Source organism: Cebus imitator, unplaced genomic scaffold (assembly GCF_001604975.1).
Source record: "Cebus imitator isolate Cc_AM_T3 unplaced genomic scaffold, Cebus_imitator-1.0 Scaffold417, whole genome shotgun sequence".
Lineage (NCBI taxonomy): Eukaryota > Metazoa > Chordata > Mammalia > Primates > Cebidae > Cebus > Cebus imitator.
The window spans coordinates 1,774,132-1,787,557 of NW_016107732.1; the positions used below are offsets into that span (position 1 = coordinate 1,774,132).

At 56.8% G+C, this 13,426-nt stretch overlaps 2 protein-coding genes and 1 long non-coding RNA gene across 4 annotated transcripts; 2 read left to right on the forward strand and 1 right to left on the reverse strand.

The window, feature by feature from the left end:
- Window positions 1-666: 666 nt before the first annotated feature.
- Window positions 667-3,515, forward strand: LOC108289970 (zinc finger protein 324A). The gene has a single exon (XM_037731725.1). The coding sequence runs from the start codon at window positions 766-768 to the stop codon at window positions 2,113-2,115; it is 1,350 nt and encodes a 449-aa protein (XP_037587653.1). The 5' UTR covers window positions 667-765; the 3' UTR covers window positions 2,116-3,515.
- Window positions 3,516-3,865: 350 nt separating this feature from the next.
- Window positions 3,866-11,627, forward strand: ZNF446 (zinc finger protein 446). Of its 2 annotated transcripts, none has more exons than XM_037731724.1 (7): window positions 3,866-4,268; window positions 7,596-7,974; window positions 8,051-8,240; window positions 8,501-8,595; window positions 10,032-10,116; window positions 10,317-10,406; window positions 10,569-11,627. In XM_037731724.1, exons 2-7 carry the CDS (start codon window positions 7,633-7,635, stop codon window positions 11,117-11,119), a joined length of 1,353 nt encoding a protein of 450 aa, XP_037587652.1. In that variant the 5' UTR covers window positions 3,866-4,268; window positions 7,596-7,632; the 3' UTR covers window positions 11,120-11,627. The 2 variants fall into 2 exon arrangements, with proteins under 2 accessions (XP_037587652.1, XP_017365132.1); XM_017509643.1 differs by lacking the exon at window positions 3,866-4,268 and adding an exon at window positions 5,171-6,617.
- On the reverse strand, window positions 11,111-13,195 carry LOC119468367. Its single transcript, XR_005197035.1, has 3 exons — window positions 12,591-13,195; window positions 12,132-12,235; window positions 11,111-11,198 (listed from the first exon to the last, which is right to left on the reverse strand). It is a non-coding gene; the product is annotated as an uncharacterized LOC119468367 (long non-coding RNA).
- Between the last annotated feature and the right edge of the window lie 231 nt (window positions 13,196-13,426).

A 13,426-nucleotide genomic window follows, 5' to 3' on the forward strand; every position in this document is an offset into this window, starting at 1 on the left:
GGGTTTCACCATGTTGACCAGGATGGTCTCGATCTCTTGACCTCATGATCCACCCGCCTCGGCCTCCCAAAGTGCTGGGATTATAGGCGTGAGCCACTGCGCCTGGCCAATGGGCCATTTCTTTAACCCATCATTCATCTTTGTGTTCAGCAAATGTTTCCTGAGTGCTCACAGTGGCCAGACCCATTCCAGGCAATGTAGACAAAACTTCAACCAGGCGGATCCTGGTACTGCTTTTGTGGGGCTTGGGTGTGGTGGGGGAGGCTGTTGGTAAGCAGGATTCAGGAGTAGAGTCTAGAGCATTGGATGGAGGTCATTGCAAGAGCAGGCTGGGGAGTGGGTGCCCAAGAGGGGGGCACCAAGGGACAAGGCGGTGAGCAATGGAAAGGGAGTGGGCGGAACAGCCAGTGTAGAGATGTACAAGGCACACAGCAGCTGCTGTTTCCCTCCGCCCCACCTCCTGGGTGTCTGGGGGCTGCCACCTTGATCATGGGAGTTCCCACTGCAGTCAGTGCCACACCCATCAGGGCAGATCTTCCCCCTAACCCCCAGGGCTAGCCTCACCTCTACTTTTCCCCTAAGCTTTTGTGCCATCCCCCACGTTCCCTCTTGCGTGTCCACTCAGCCTACCCTGGTCCTCTGCTAACCAGGATGCCCTAGGCAACCACCATTTCTCTACCTTCAGGTTTCTGGAGTTTGGCAGAAGATGGAGATGTTTCTGGAGAAGCAGCAAGGCAACCGGCTTTTCCAGATACCCTACCCATAATGACTACTAGTGTCTTCCCTGTTGCCGGTGCCTGCCACAGTACAGAAGGCCTGCAGCAACAACGGGGTGCCTCCCCATCTCGGGAGAGAAAACCCACGGGGGTGTCGGTGATCTACTGGGAGAGGCTCCTCCTAGGCTCAGACAGCGGGCAAGCCAGCATCAGCCTGCGACTGACGTCCCCACTCAGGACTCCTGAGATTGGCCAGCTTAGGGAAGAGACCCTCACAGAGCACCCGGTGCCTGGGAGGCAGCCTAGGACGCCTCAGCAGCAGAAGCCATGTGCGCTGGAGGCCCCTGGGAGACCCTTCGGGAACGCCCCGGACGTGGAGGCCGCCAGCGGTCAGGGGAATCACGGAATGGGTTCAGCTTGGCAGGAGCCTCAGAGACTGCTCGGTGGCCAGGAGCCTTCGACCTGGGATGAGCTGGGCGAGGCTCTCCACGCTGGGGAAAAGTCCTTCGAATGCAGGGCGTGCAGCAAAGTGTTCGTGAAGAGCTCCGACCTCCTCAAGCACCTACGCACCCACACAGGGGAGCGGCCCTACGAGTGCTCCCAGTGCGGCAAGGCCTTCAGCCAGACGTCGCACCTGACGCAGCACCAGCGCATCCACAGCGGCGAGACGCCCTACACCTGCCCCGCGTGTGGCAAGGCCTTCAGGCACAGCTCCTCACTGGTGCGGCACCAGCGCATCCACACGGCTGAGAAGTCCTTCCGCTGCTCCGAGTGCGGCAAGGCCTTCAGCCACGGCTCCAACCTCAGCCAGCACCGCAAGATACACGCGGGCGGACGTCCCTATGCCTGTGCACAGTGTGGCCGCCGCTTCTGCCGCAACTCGCACCTGATCCAGCACGAGCGCACCCATACAGGCGAGAAGCCCTTTGTGTGTGCACTCTGCGGTGCCGCCTTCAGCCAGGGGTCCTCGCTGTTTAAGCACCAGCGTGTGCACACGGGCGAGAAGCCCTTCGCCTGCGCACAGTGCGGCCGTGCCTTTAGCCACAGCTCCAACCTGACCCAGCACCAGCTCCTGCACACAGGCGAGCGGCCCTTCCGCTGCGGGGACTGTGGCAAGGCCTTCGCGAAGGGCGCTGTGCTGCTGAGCCACCGGCGCATTCACACGGGCGAGAAGCCCTTCGTGTGCACGCAGTGTGGTCGGGCCTTCCGTGAGCGCCCGGCCCTCTTCCACCACCAGAGGATACATACCGGTGAGAAGACCGTCCGGCGATCCAGGGCCAGCCTGCAGCCCCAGGCCAGGTCTGTTTCTGGGGCATCAACAGAAGGTGCGCCAGTGAAGGAAAGCGAGCCCACTCCCGCCTTGGGCCCAGCCGCAGTTTCGGAGCCAGCGGAGGTCTGAGGTCACAGGTTGCAGCCTCACCCTTTCTTGGCCCTCTGTGAATCCCTTCCACATCTAAAGGGCATATGTCCTCTGCAGATCCACAGCAGGGAAAAAGCCTTGTACTTGCTAGGCAGGGATAAGGGAGCCCCTTTGGCTGTGATTTCATTAGCACTTGGGGACTGAATTTGCCAGTATCTGCATCCCCAAAGAAGTAGCACTGTAGAAACATCAGCGGGAGGACATGGTGGCTGAAACTCTAGTTGGGCCGGGACTATTCAGAGCCAGTAGGAGGCTGACAGTCACAGCACTGCAATGTGGTACTGCTTCATGTGTTACAACAGTGGATGCTAAGGTGAGGGACATGTGGACATAGGTTGTGTGACCCAGAGAAACTTATCTGCACACAAACTAGCTGCTGGATAGATGCTGAGGGCATTCTCCTCCCCCTGTCCCCACCCGTTACCACTGCCACTGTTCATCCAAGGCTTCCTAGGGGCCAGCCTAGCAGACAGGAGACCACAAGTGATGGGATCAGGATGTGGGCTCATAGTGTCAGCCACCGCCTCTGGGAAAAAGGTTTGGGTCTACCAAACATCATGTTTTCAGATACTGACAGGTGGAGTCCTAATGAGAGCCAACATGTGCTTACTGTCGGCTCCTGTCTTAAGTGCTGGGAAATTTCTCTTGAAGCCCTGAGAGATGGCTGCTGTGGCTGGTATCACCCCTTGGAAGATGAGGAAACTGAGGCACACAGGCAGAGGTGAGTTGCCATGGCACACAGCAGAGCTGGGACCCAAGCCCAGGTGGACTGACCCAGCGTCCAGATACCTCATCTCCTGGGCTGCACTCTGGCCAGGTATGAGGGCCTGTCCTGGCTTCACACACACAGCCAACTCAGCATAGGGATGCCCATGGGGGAACATGTGGCTCTCAGCATTAGAAGGACAGAGCTAGGATGATGGCTTTCCAGTGGCACTTGCTCAGGTTTTGGTCCAAGTCCCAGCTTGGCCAAGGCCTGTCACTGACTTGTTTACTAAAATTGATGTGATGAGGAGCCTTTACTTCTGAGGGGACAATGTTAACTTCAGACAAGATGGAGCTGCTCATTTTTGCTGGGTTTGGTGGCCACTTCCCCCCCCACACCCCGTCTCACCTTACCCCCATTATCCCTCCTCAGTTGGAGGCCGGACAGAGAACTGAATAGGAACGACTTGCCATTACCTAAGGCCGTGTGTGACATCCTCCTGATGACCTCCCCACCCCAGTGTAATGGCCCTGCATGGCAGGAACAGAAAGGTGGACTGGGGGCCATTTGCTTCCTGTGGCCTTCAGCAGACCAGGCCCTGTCCCTACCTGGAGCCTCACCTCCAAGGAAATTCAAGGTCTCTTTAATGAAAAAAAAAAAAAAAAAAAAAAAAGACTAGCATCTGCAACTCGGAGTAGGTGTTGCAATTTCTTGTACAGCAGTTTGGACTGCCACAGCACAGCTTCTTGTCCCTACTCCAGAGCATGGTTTAGTGTTTAATAACAGTTCAAACAGCTTCTCTGATAAAGCTTTCTTTTTAAACATTGGTGTGAACAGTAGCAACCCAACACCCATTTCACCCTCATACAATGCAGATGGTATTGAACATACCCTGACATGCCATCAGCATGTGTCATCATCACAGAAGTTCCTGGACTTGGCTTCAACCTGGGCACCCTCAAGAGGCCACAGAATAGAGATGCAGCCTGTCTGCGGTCCAGTGAGGGAGTGGGATACCTGTATCCTTTTCAGGGCCAGAGGTGGGTTGGGGGAGCCAGAAGCTGGATAAAGTGGGATGGGGTGGGGCTGCCTGGAGCAGCAGCTCTGTTAGGTGATGAGTCCTGGTGGATCCTGCTGATGGGATGATGGTAGGTGGAGAAACCAAAGCAGGGCTGTGTTCCCCTGCTGTTGAGATAGAGGGTGTGGCCATGTGTGATGACCCTGCAAGGTTGACTCCAGACCGGTGGTCGCTCCATCCCATGGCTTCCAAAGCCTTGCAGCGATCCCACTCTATACACAAAGAGCAGAAACTCGCCCCACCCACTTGGTATTCCACCTGTGAAACCTCACAGGTTCCTGCAGGGAGTGGAGACAAGCAGGACCCAGCTCTCCCGGAGTCTGCAAGACTTGGACCTCCAGGATCCCAGTAAGTCCCTGAACCACTGTCCCCTACTAAGTCTGCAGAGCTGTGAAATGCAGACAACCCTTCCCTGTCTGAAAGAGGACTTTTCTGGGGGAAGCCATGGGAGTCAGGAGCAGAAGCATCTGTCAAACAAGTGGATACCCAGAGAGTCACATGAAATCATTTCTGTGCCTTTGACAGACGCTGAAGTTTCTGCCCTGAGCCTGCCTGACCCCTTAGGCTGGGCTCAGTGCGCTACCTTGTCTTCCCACCAGCTCTCACCTCCACCACCCTCCTCCAATCTTGCCCTCCTTAAACCCATGACTGGTCGGTGGCCCCCAACTTGGACTCCCGCCTCCACCCAGGTCTTGGCCCTTTAGCTGACCTCCATCCAGCCTCCCCCTCTGCTCTTAATCCTGAATAGGCAGTGACTGTAAAAGTGTCCCTGGGCTTCTAGGTCAAAAGGTCTGTGTCAAAAGGTCAGACCAAACACATAAATCTCACTGGACTTAGAACTCCACTGAAACCACAGAGGGGAGCATTTAAAACACAAATCTGCCGGGCGCGGTGGCTCACGCCTGTAATCCCAGCACTTTGGGAGGCCGAGGCGGGTGGATCACGAGGTCAAGAGATCGAGACCATCCTGGTCAACATGGTGAAACCTCGTCTCTACTAAAAATACAAAAAATTAGCTGGGCATGGTGGCGCGTGCCTGTAATCCCAGCTACTCAGGAGGCTGAGGCAGGAGAATTGCCTGAACCCAGGAGGCGGAGGTTGCGGTGAGCCGAGATCGCGCCATTGCACTCCAGCCTGGGTAACAAAAGCGAAACTCCGTCTCAAAAAAAGAAAAAAAAAAAAAAAAAAAAAAACACTCACAAAAAAAAAAAAAAAAAAAAAAAAAAAAACAAATCCACAAGTATGAGGATGGTGAAAGATGAGTCAGCAGCAACGGCATTCCTAAGCTAGAAGTGGATGGGAGCTGTCACTAAGTTAGGGAAGGCCATATACTGCGTGGCCACTTGGGGAAGTGGAGAGAGTTCCCACCCGGCTACGGCAGAACAGCAGAAGGCAGAGAGAACCAGCAGCCCAGATACAGGAGATCTACAACAAAGCTGCCTGGGGAACAGCTACTGAAGAAGCCCTTAATGACCCAATGCTCTCCCCACCTGGTGGAGGGTAAAAGTTTGTTTTTTGTTTTTTTTTTTCCTCCTGGGAATCTGCACAGTCCCAGAGAAAAGACCTAAGCACCCCATCCCCAAAAACAACCCGAGGAGGCCTCTGGAAAGCTCAAAGTTGACAAGTCCCATCACGCATGTGCTCAGTGCTTCCAATCTGTGATTAAGACCATTGCTCTGCATCCAGAGTAGGCAGCAGAGATTCCCAAGTATCCAAAGAAACCGAAACAGGTGGTGTAATTTAGAACTGATAATGTCATTTAAGTGTGGAAGCAAAACTGATCCCACAGATTTAGAAAACTGTAACATTGCTTATTGGGAGAAACAAGTGGCACCCTGTCTAGTTCTCCCCAAATTAAATAAAAGGTAAATAAACGGTTGCGCAAGTCCCATCAGCCTGGAGGAAAACCTCCGCCCCCGACTTTGCAGGACTGACATCTGAAGACGTCAGAGACTGCGGTCACAACCGTCAGTACCTCTTCAGGGTCGCTGTGGCCCCCGCGTGACCGCAGGGCGCTTAACATAGGCCAAAGAAGCCCCCCCCCCCGCACCCTCCAGGAGGGAGAAAGCCCAACTTCAGGTGGTGGTCCACACCCGACCCCGCCTCTCCCGGGACCACTTGGAAAGAGTCACAGCGAACTACTCGACCCAGGAGACCACTGGGCCACCATTTCCGGCCTCCTCGGAAGTCGAGGCAACGCTCCTGACGTCATGAGAACAGCTGGAGGCTGGCGGATATGCCCCGGCTGTTATCCGGGGGCTGGTCGAGCGGAACGTCGTGGGGGTGGGGCCAGGCAAGCACCACCTCTCATTGGGCAAAACCTCCCGCCTCTTCCCCTCACCGGCCAGTAGGAACCGGGCCACTATACAGAATTGCAGGTTTATAACATGGTAAGGGAGAGCTGCTCCCAAAGCGGAGGGAGCCTATATAACTGTGGAACACTGCGGCACCTCCTAGAGGAACAGAGCGCTTCTCAGGCGTCAGAGGCCTCTGCAAATGCGGGTCCGGCGGCCGCGGTCCCGCCTGTCTTTGCTGACGCTCATGGGAAACGTAGTTTAAAGGGGGTGGGCGGTGCCTTCAGTGCTGGCGCGGGATTGGTCAGCGCAGCGTCGCCGGGGCAACACCCGGCTGAGGCGCCCTGGGCTGCGCGGCTCCACTTCCGGGAAGCGGCCTCCCAGCAACGGCTCCGGGGTTGAGGTGAGCGCAGGCTCCCTGAGCGGGGCGCGGCCTTTCTACCCGGCGGGAGGGTTTGGGGCCGCCCTCTGGGGCCTGCAGGACTCCTGCTCTCGGCGCCCTGGAGGGCCCGCCCACCTCCCTACCGGCCCCGCGCGTCCCCTCAGCCTTCGCACAGGCCCTTCCTCCCCTCAACACGGTTCCGGGTGCCGAGGCCGGGTGTCAGGCCTGGTCTCTCAGGCCCCTGCAGGGGGGCGTATTTCACGCCAGACCTCCGGGACCGGGAAGCGGTGCCCATCCCTGGACTCCACGCAACGTGGAGCTTTGGCTCCGTTTTTGTTCTTTGCTTTTCGTCTTTACACGCGTGGGCCCAGGCAGTGTGAGTCATCCACAGTTCGTTGTGGTCAGCGAGCACGGTGTCCACATCAGCCCTGACTTGCCGTGTAGGCCTCACGGGATCGCTCTCCAGAGCCAGTCTTAAGGATGTTCCCCTCAGTCAGCATCCCCGAGATTGTGGAGGGACACTCGCCCCCATACATGACAGCCTGGCTCCACCCTCTACCTGCTGCCTCTTCCTCGCTCAGGGATCCCACTCACCCTGGATCACGGCCCCACCTGCCCAGCTGACCACTCCCCTCGCACCTCTGCTAAGCACTGCCTGTGGCTCCCCAGCCTGGCCCTGGAACCCTGCGATGATTGTCCTTATCCACCTCTTTACCGTCATCTCCTAGCAGTCCCCTGTTGGACCCAACTGTTTGCAATTTCCTGGAAGCTCCCTGGACACCTTGCTTCCAAGGATTTGTCTGCAAGGCTTCCTCTGACTCATTTGCCGTCATTATGTAGCTCCTGTGACCCTTATCTTTCCATGAAGCTTCTTGGCCTTACCTCCTCTGACCTCAGAGTACACTTGGTCCTGGTCTCAGCCCCCTGGGCTGGGCCTGGTGTCTGCCTTCCCCTGGCCAGATTCTCTTGGCTGACACTTGGACCCTTCCTTTTCTGTAGACCCCTTAACGACTCCAAGAGACCCCCTTGAACAAGAATGCCATCCCCTCTGGGTCCCCCATGCCTGCCCCTCATGGACCCAGAGACCACCCTCGAGGAGCCTGAGACTGCCCGCCTCCGCTTCCGAGGGTTCTGCTACCAGGAGGTGGCAGGTCCCCGAGAAGCCCTGGCCCGGCTGCGTGAGCTGTGTCACCAGTGGCTGCAGCCTGAGGCACACTCCAAGGAGCAGATGCTGGAGATGCTGGTGCTGGAGCAGTTCCTGGGCACACTGCCTCCTGAGATCCAGGCCTGGGTGCGAGGTCAGCGGCCAGGCAGTCCTGAGGAGGCTGCTGCCCTGGTGGAAGGACTGCAGCATGACCCTGGGCAGCTGTTGGGCTGGGTGAGTGTGGCCAGTATCAGCTTCTTGGAGGGACAGACCCAGGCTAGAGCCCTTGTGACTTATTTCTTCTCCTCAGATCACAGCCCATGTCTTGAAGCAGGAGGTGCTCCCTGCAGCCCAGAAGACAGAGGACTCATTGGGGAGCCCCCCCCGCTCAGGGACAGTGGAGTCCCCTGGGGAGGGTCCCCAGGACACCAGAAGAGAGGGGTCTGTCCAGCTCAGCTGCAGTGTGAAGGAGGAGCCCAATGTCGATGGACAGGAAATGGGTGAGGTTGGGGTCCCACCAGAGATGAGCAGCTCCTGGAAGAGGCGTGGACATTCCTGGCTTGGGTGGGAGTCCCAGGAGAGGTGTGTCAAGGCTGGGACTCTTGAAGTGATTGTGGATGTCCCTGTCTGGGATGGGAACCTGGGAGGCTGGAGCAAAGGGCTGGCTACTTGCCATGTCACACAGCAGAGGAGCTCCTCATTTGCCATGGCTCTTCTGGGCAGACTCTGACACCAGCCTCCGATCTGCCCCACTTTTCAGCACCCTCCAGCCCTCCACTTGCAGCTCAGTCCCCTGAGGGGCACCATGGACACCAAGAGCCAGCCTCTACCTCCTTCCACCCACCCAGGATTCAGGTAAGCAGCTCCAGGTGGGAAGTGTAGGCCGGAGGTGTGGGGAGGGAGTGTCCCCATGGCTGCCCTCGGCCCTGTGGTTTTCGAGGCTCCATGGCTAGTGGCTCTTTGATGCCCAGAAGTGGAGTGTGTAGCAGTTGTACCCCCCACAGGACCTGGGGCACAGGGACAGACTGGTGATCTAATATGGAAAGGATTTGGGGCAGGGCAAGGTGGTTCATGCCTGTAATCCCAGCAATTTGGGAGGCCGAGGTGGGCAGATCATCTCAGGTCAGGAGTTCAAGACCAGCTTGGCCAACGTGGTAAAACCCTGTCTCTGCTAAAAATACAAAAATTAGCCGGGTATGGTGGCATGCGTCTGTAATCCTAGCTACTAGGGAGGCTGAGGCAGAAGAATCGCTTGAACCCAGGAGGCAAAGGTCAAAGTGAGCCAAGATCACACCACTGCACTCCAGCCTGGGCAACAAGAGCAAATCTCCTTGTCAAAAAAAAAAGGATTTGGGCCTCAAGCCATGGAAACCCAGTTTAGAGTGGCTGGAACTAGCAGGCATGGCTTTCTCACCTCCAGAGAAGTCAGTTGGGAGGTTTGCTGCTCCCAGAGGTCCTGAGCCAGAACCTGGGGATTTGAACTTTTGTGTATAGATGGGGAGGGGAGAAGACCAGCTGTGGCGGTATTCCCCCAACACCTGAAACAGATGGAGACACTCTTCCTGTAAAATGCCCCAAGTCCCTTCTCTCCTAGGGCTCTCCTCAGAGGCGACCTGTTGGGCCTGGAAGCTCAGCTTGAGGTCTCTGCTACTGGATCACTTGGTTTCCAAGTGTGGGTGGCAAGGCCTTTTCCTCTGCTTCTAAGCCACTCCATTGGGGAGCTTCAGTAGCAGAATTGCTAGTTGAGATATGCTTCAAGGTGGAGAAGTCTTTGCAGGCTCCCTTCACAACCCCATGGCACAGTCAGAAAGTGAGGAGAGCAGCTAGGCTACCCTTTCCACGGGGTCCTCACCTCCAGCCAGCACCATCCACGTCCAGCTGTGGCTCCTTATAGCTGCTGCCTTCGTGCCCCTGGACTTGCCACAGCTTGTCCTTGAGGATTATTTTTCCCACCCCAGTAGAGCCCCAGATGATGGGACTCAGGTGGCAAGGAGGGCTGACTCCCAGGCAGGGAGTTCACTCCTTGATAAAGTCATTCAGGTCCCTGTGATGCTGCCAAGCCCACCCTCTTAGCAGGGTGGGGTAGTTGAGGGGGATGAGTGCTGGCAACAGCATTGGTCAAGTGATCTGAAGGAAGACCCCAGCACTTACAAGCACCTACCTCAAGATCATTCTCAGCTAGAGAGGCAGATGAGGCGTAGGTAACCTGCTGGCTCCCCCAGGTAATAATATGAACCAGACAGGGCAAGGGAGGGTGGAAGGGTGCCTACAGTGATGGGCCACGTCCGCAGGAGGAGTGGGGGCTGCTGGACCGCTCACAGAAGGAACTGTACTGGGACGCGATGCTGGAGAAGTACGGCACAGTGGTCTCCCTGGGTGAGGACCAGCCAGCCCCACCCCGCCCCTCTCCCTGGGCCTGCACCCATCCTGCAGCAGGCCTAGCTGGGCAGGGCCTCTGTGGTACCAGCCCTACCCAGCTCTCTCACCTTCCAAAGGGACACCTGTCACCTATTGGAACCCACCCTACCCCTCCTTCACGCAAACCCCTCACCTGACTGTGCCTCCCACCCGGGCAGGGTTACCACCCCACCAGCCGGAGGCACAGGCCCAGTCGGAGTTGGGGGTGCTGCTTACGGGGGCAGGCGTCTGCAGAAACCTGGGCTCAGGTGAGTACACCCCACTGTGCAGCCTGAACCACCCCTCCTGGACGGGTGGGACCTGAGTCACACGGTGCGATCTTGCGTGCCGTGGCCACAAGCCTGAGGGATGGGTGGGCGGTATCACAAGTGCAGAGTGCGGGGACTCACTTGGTCTGCCCCTGCCCCCAGGAGATGAGAATGAGGGTCTGCCGGGCTGCCCAGAGGCCCAGCCACCCCGGGGCCCGGGTCCTGCGGCGTGGGATGGCCCATCTGGGGCCACAGCTCCTGCCCCCACTGCACGCCCAGGGACACCACCAGCGCCCGCCATGCCCACACCCACAGAGATACGACTGGAGCCGGGCACCACCCCCAGGAAGCCCTACATGTGCGAGCAGTGTGGCCGCAGCTTTGACTGGAAGTCAGTGTTTGTTATCCACCACCGGACACACACAAGCAGGCCAGGTTCGCAGTCCCCAGGGCTAACCACTGGCGAAGGCACAGAGAAACCGCCTCAAGGAGAGCTGGCCTTTCCGCGCCACCCGCGACGGTCACTCACAGGCCCCCGGAGTTACCCATGTGAGGAGTGTGGGTGCAGCTTCAGCTGGAAGTCACAGCTAGTCATCCACCGCAAGAGCCACGCGGGCCAGCGACGCCACTTCTGCAGTGACTGCGGCCGCGCCTTCGACTGGAAGTCGCAGCTGGTCATCCATCTTAAGAGTCACCGGCTGGAAGCTCCGTGAGCAGCCAGACGGTGCAGTCCCTCAAGGCCTCAGTGTTCTCAGAGCCTGGATGCAGCCTCTGGGGTACCAGCAGAAGACTCTGGAGGCAGCAGGGGTTACTGGAGTGAACAAGGGGTCCCAAGCCAGTCCCCTTTCCCTGGCCTGCCTTCCCCCAAAAGACCTGGGTGTAAGGAAAAGGAGTTGCTTCCTCCCTTCTTGCCCCTTCCTCCTGGAGGGAAGTCTGGGTTCCCTTCTATGACTGGCCAGTGCCTGTGGGGTGACCACCAAGCATCAGGCTCCCTCCCTTCCTGAGTCATGGCCCGGGCTGACAACACTCCCCCTCCTGGGACCTCCTTGCCTCTGGTGGGTGTTCAAAAACTGTGCTTTCCTACCCCTCTGTGCACAGGCTGGGTTTGAGGTCTCCGTGTGGAGGGCAGCAGAAGACCCAGGAAAGCAAGGTTGGCTTCTGTTTCTCCTGCTCCGTGTGTGTGTGTTAGAATTTTAACATAAATTCCACTTTCATAATACAGAGTTTCTGAATAAGGATCTGATTTCTGGCCTGGGCACTATGGCTCACGCCTGTTATCCCAGCACTCTGGAAGGCTGAGGTGGGCGAATCATCTGAGGTCAGGAGTTCAAGACCAGCCTGGCCAACATGGTGAAACCCCACCTCTACTAAAAATATAAAAATTAGCCGGGTATGGTGGCGCGTACCTGTAATCCCAGCTACTTGGGAGGCTGAGACAGGAGAATCGCTTGAACCTGGGAGGTGGAAGTTGCAGTGAGCTGAGATTGCACCATTGTAATCTAGCTTGGGCGACAGAGCAAGACTCCATATCAAATAATAATAATAATAATAATAATCTACAGGGTAGCTGGGCCCAGAAAGGCCAAACTTCTGTTGCCACAGATCTCCAGCCTCCCTTGCTCCTTGGCTGCCCACATCACTCACCAGCTTCACTGGTCTTGGAACTCATCACTCCTGGCTTCGGTAGACACAAAGGGAATTTTCTTCTTAAGCATGGTTACCTACCGTGCATCTGGGAAGGCAAGTTGGAGGAGCAGCAAGCGTGACCAGCCTGACCTCTGCTGCTATGTTCATCCAACTTCAGGCTCACTTCTTGGCCAGGGTCCCTCCTGAAGGAAATAGGAGTACGACTGAACTTGAGAACCTAGCTACAGGAGGAGGAAGCCCAGATGGGGTCATCCCACAGGGATAGCTGAGGTCCCTGGTGGGAAGGCAGGAAAGACTCCCAAAATAAGGTCTTTGGGACACTAGCCCCTGCATTCCCCCACTGTTCTTTCATTGGCAGACACACAGACTTCTGTGAAAAAAGTTGATACCAAGGCCTTGGTATCCACTTGTCCCTGCCTACTGTTTCCCAAGAGGGGCAATGCCTGGGCCTATACTATGTTCACATAGCTCTAGCTCCCTTCCTGGCCAGGGTCTCTCCTGGAGCAAAGAGGAATATGAATGAACTGGACAACCTACTGTGTGCAGGGGAGGACCACGATGGCCTGGACCCAAGTCCAGGTGTATGAAAGGGCTAGGGGTCTTCAGAGAACACGTGGGGCTCCGTTGGCCACGCAGGGCAGAGAAATAGCAAGTCACAAGAACTATCACTTCACAGAAGATAATTACAGTGCATAGCCACCAGTGATGAACAGATTCTCATAGTGGGACCCAAACTGAAATGACCACAGACTCTAAGGGTACTGTCTCAGCTCCAGGCTGTAGGGCTGACAGGAAGAGCCCCAAATGCTACCAGGAACTCTGTGAAGCCCAGCTGCCCCATAGCCCACTGGGGTGCTGCCTGCGTTGCTCCCTTTGAAGGCCAGTTCTGTCCTCACAGTGGCCCATAGCACGATGAGGAGGCCGAGGCACAGGAGAGCACAGTATTGTGCCAAACCTCTATTGACTCCAGTGGGGATGGCACCAGGTTCAAGATGCGGAAGAAGAGACCGAGAGCCAGCAAACAAGGTAATAGGGTTTTATTGGGGGCTTAGATACAGGGGAGAGTCCAGGGACAGTGGGCTGAGCAGGAGAACTGCTTGCAAAAAGCCTGCGGTGGCTTACACCTGTAATCCCAGCACTTCGGGAGGCCAAGGCGGGCGGATCATGAGGTCAAAAGATGGAGACCATTCTGGCCAACATGGTGAAACCCTATCTCTACTAAAATATAAAAAATTGACCTGGCGGGGTGGCATGCACCTGTAGTCCCAGCAGGAGGCTGAGGCAGGGAAATCGCTTGAACCCAGGAGGTGGAGGTTGCAGTGAGCTGATACTGTACTCCAGCCTGGCAACAGAGCAAGACTTCATCTCAAAAA

Coding starts and splice junctions, on each gene's coding strand:
- LOC108289970 (XM_037731725.1), top strand. CDS start 766: ATGACTACTAGTGTCTTCCCTGTTGCCGGTGCCTGCCACAGTACAGAA.
- ZNF446 (XM_037731724.1), top strand. CDS start 7,633: ATGCCATCCCCTCTGGGTCCCCCATGCCTGCCCCTCATGGACCCAGAG. Junction 8,596..10,031: donor TCCACCCACCCAGGATTCAG/GTAAGCAGCTCC, acceptor CCACGTCCGCAG/GAGGAGTGGGGGCTGCTGGA. Junction 10,117..10,316: donor CGGCACAGTGGTCTCCCTGG/GTGAGGACCAGC, acceptor CCACCCGGGCAG/GGTTACCACCCCACCAGCCG.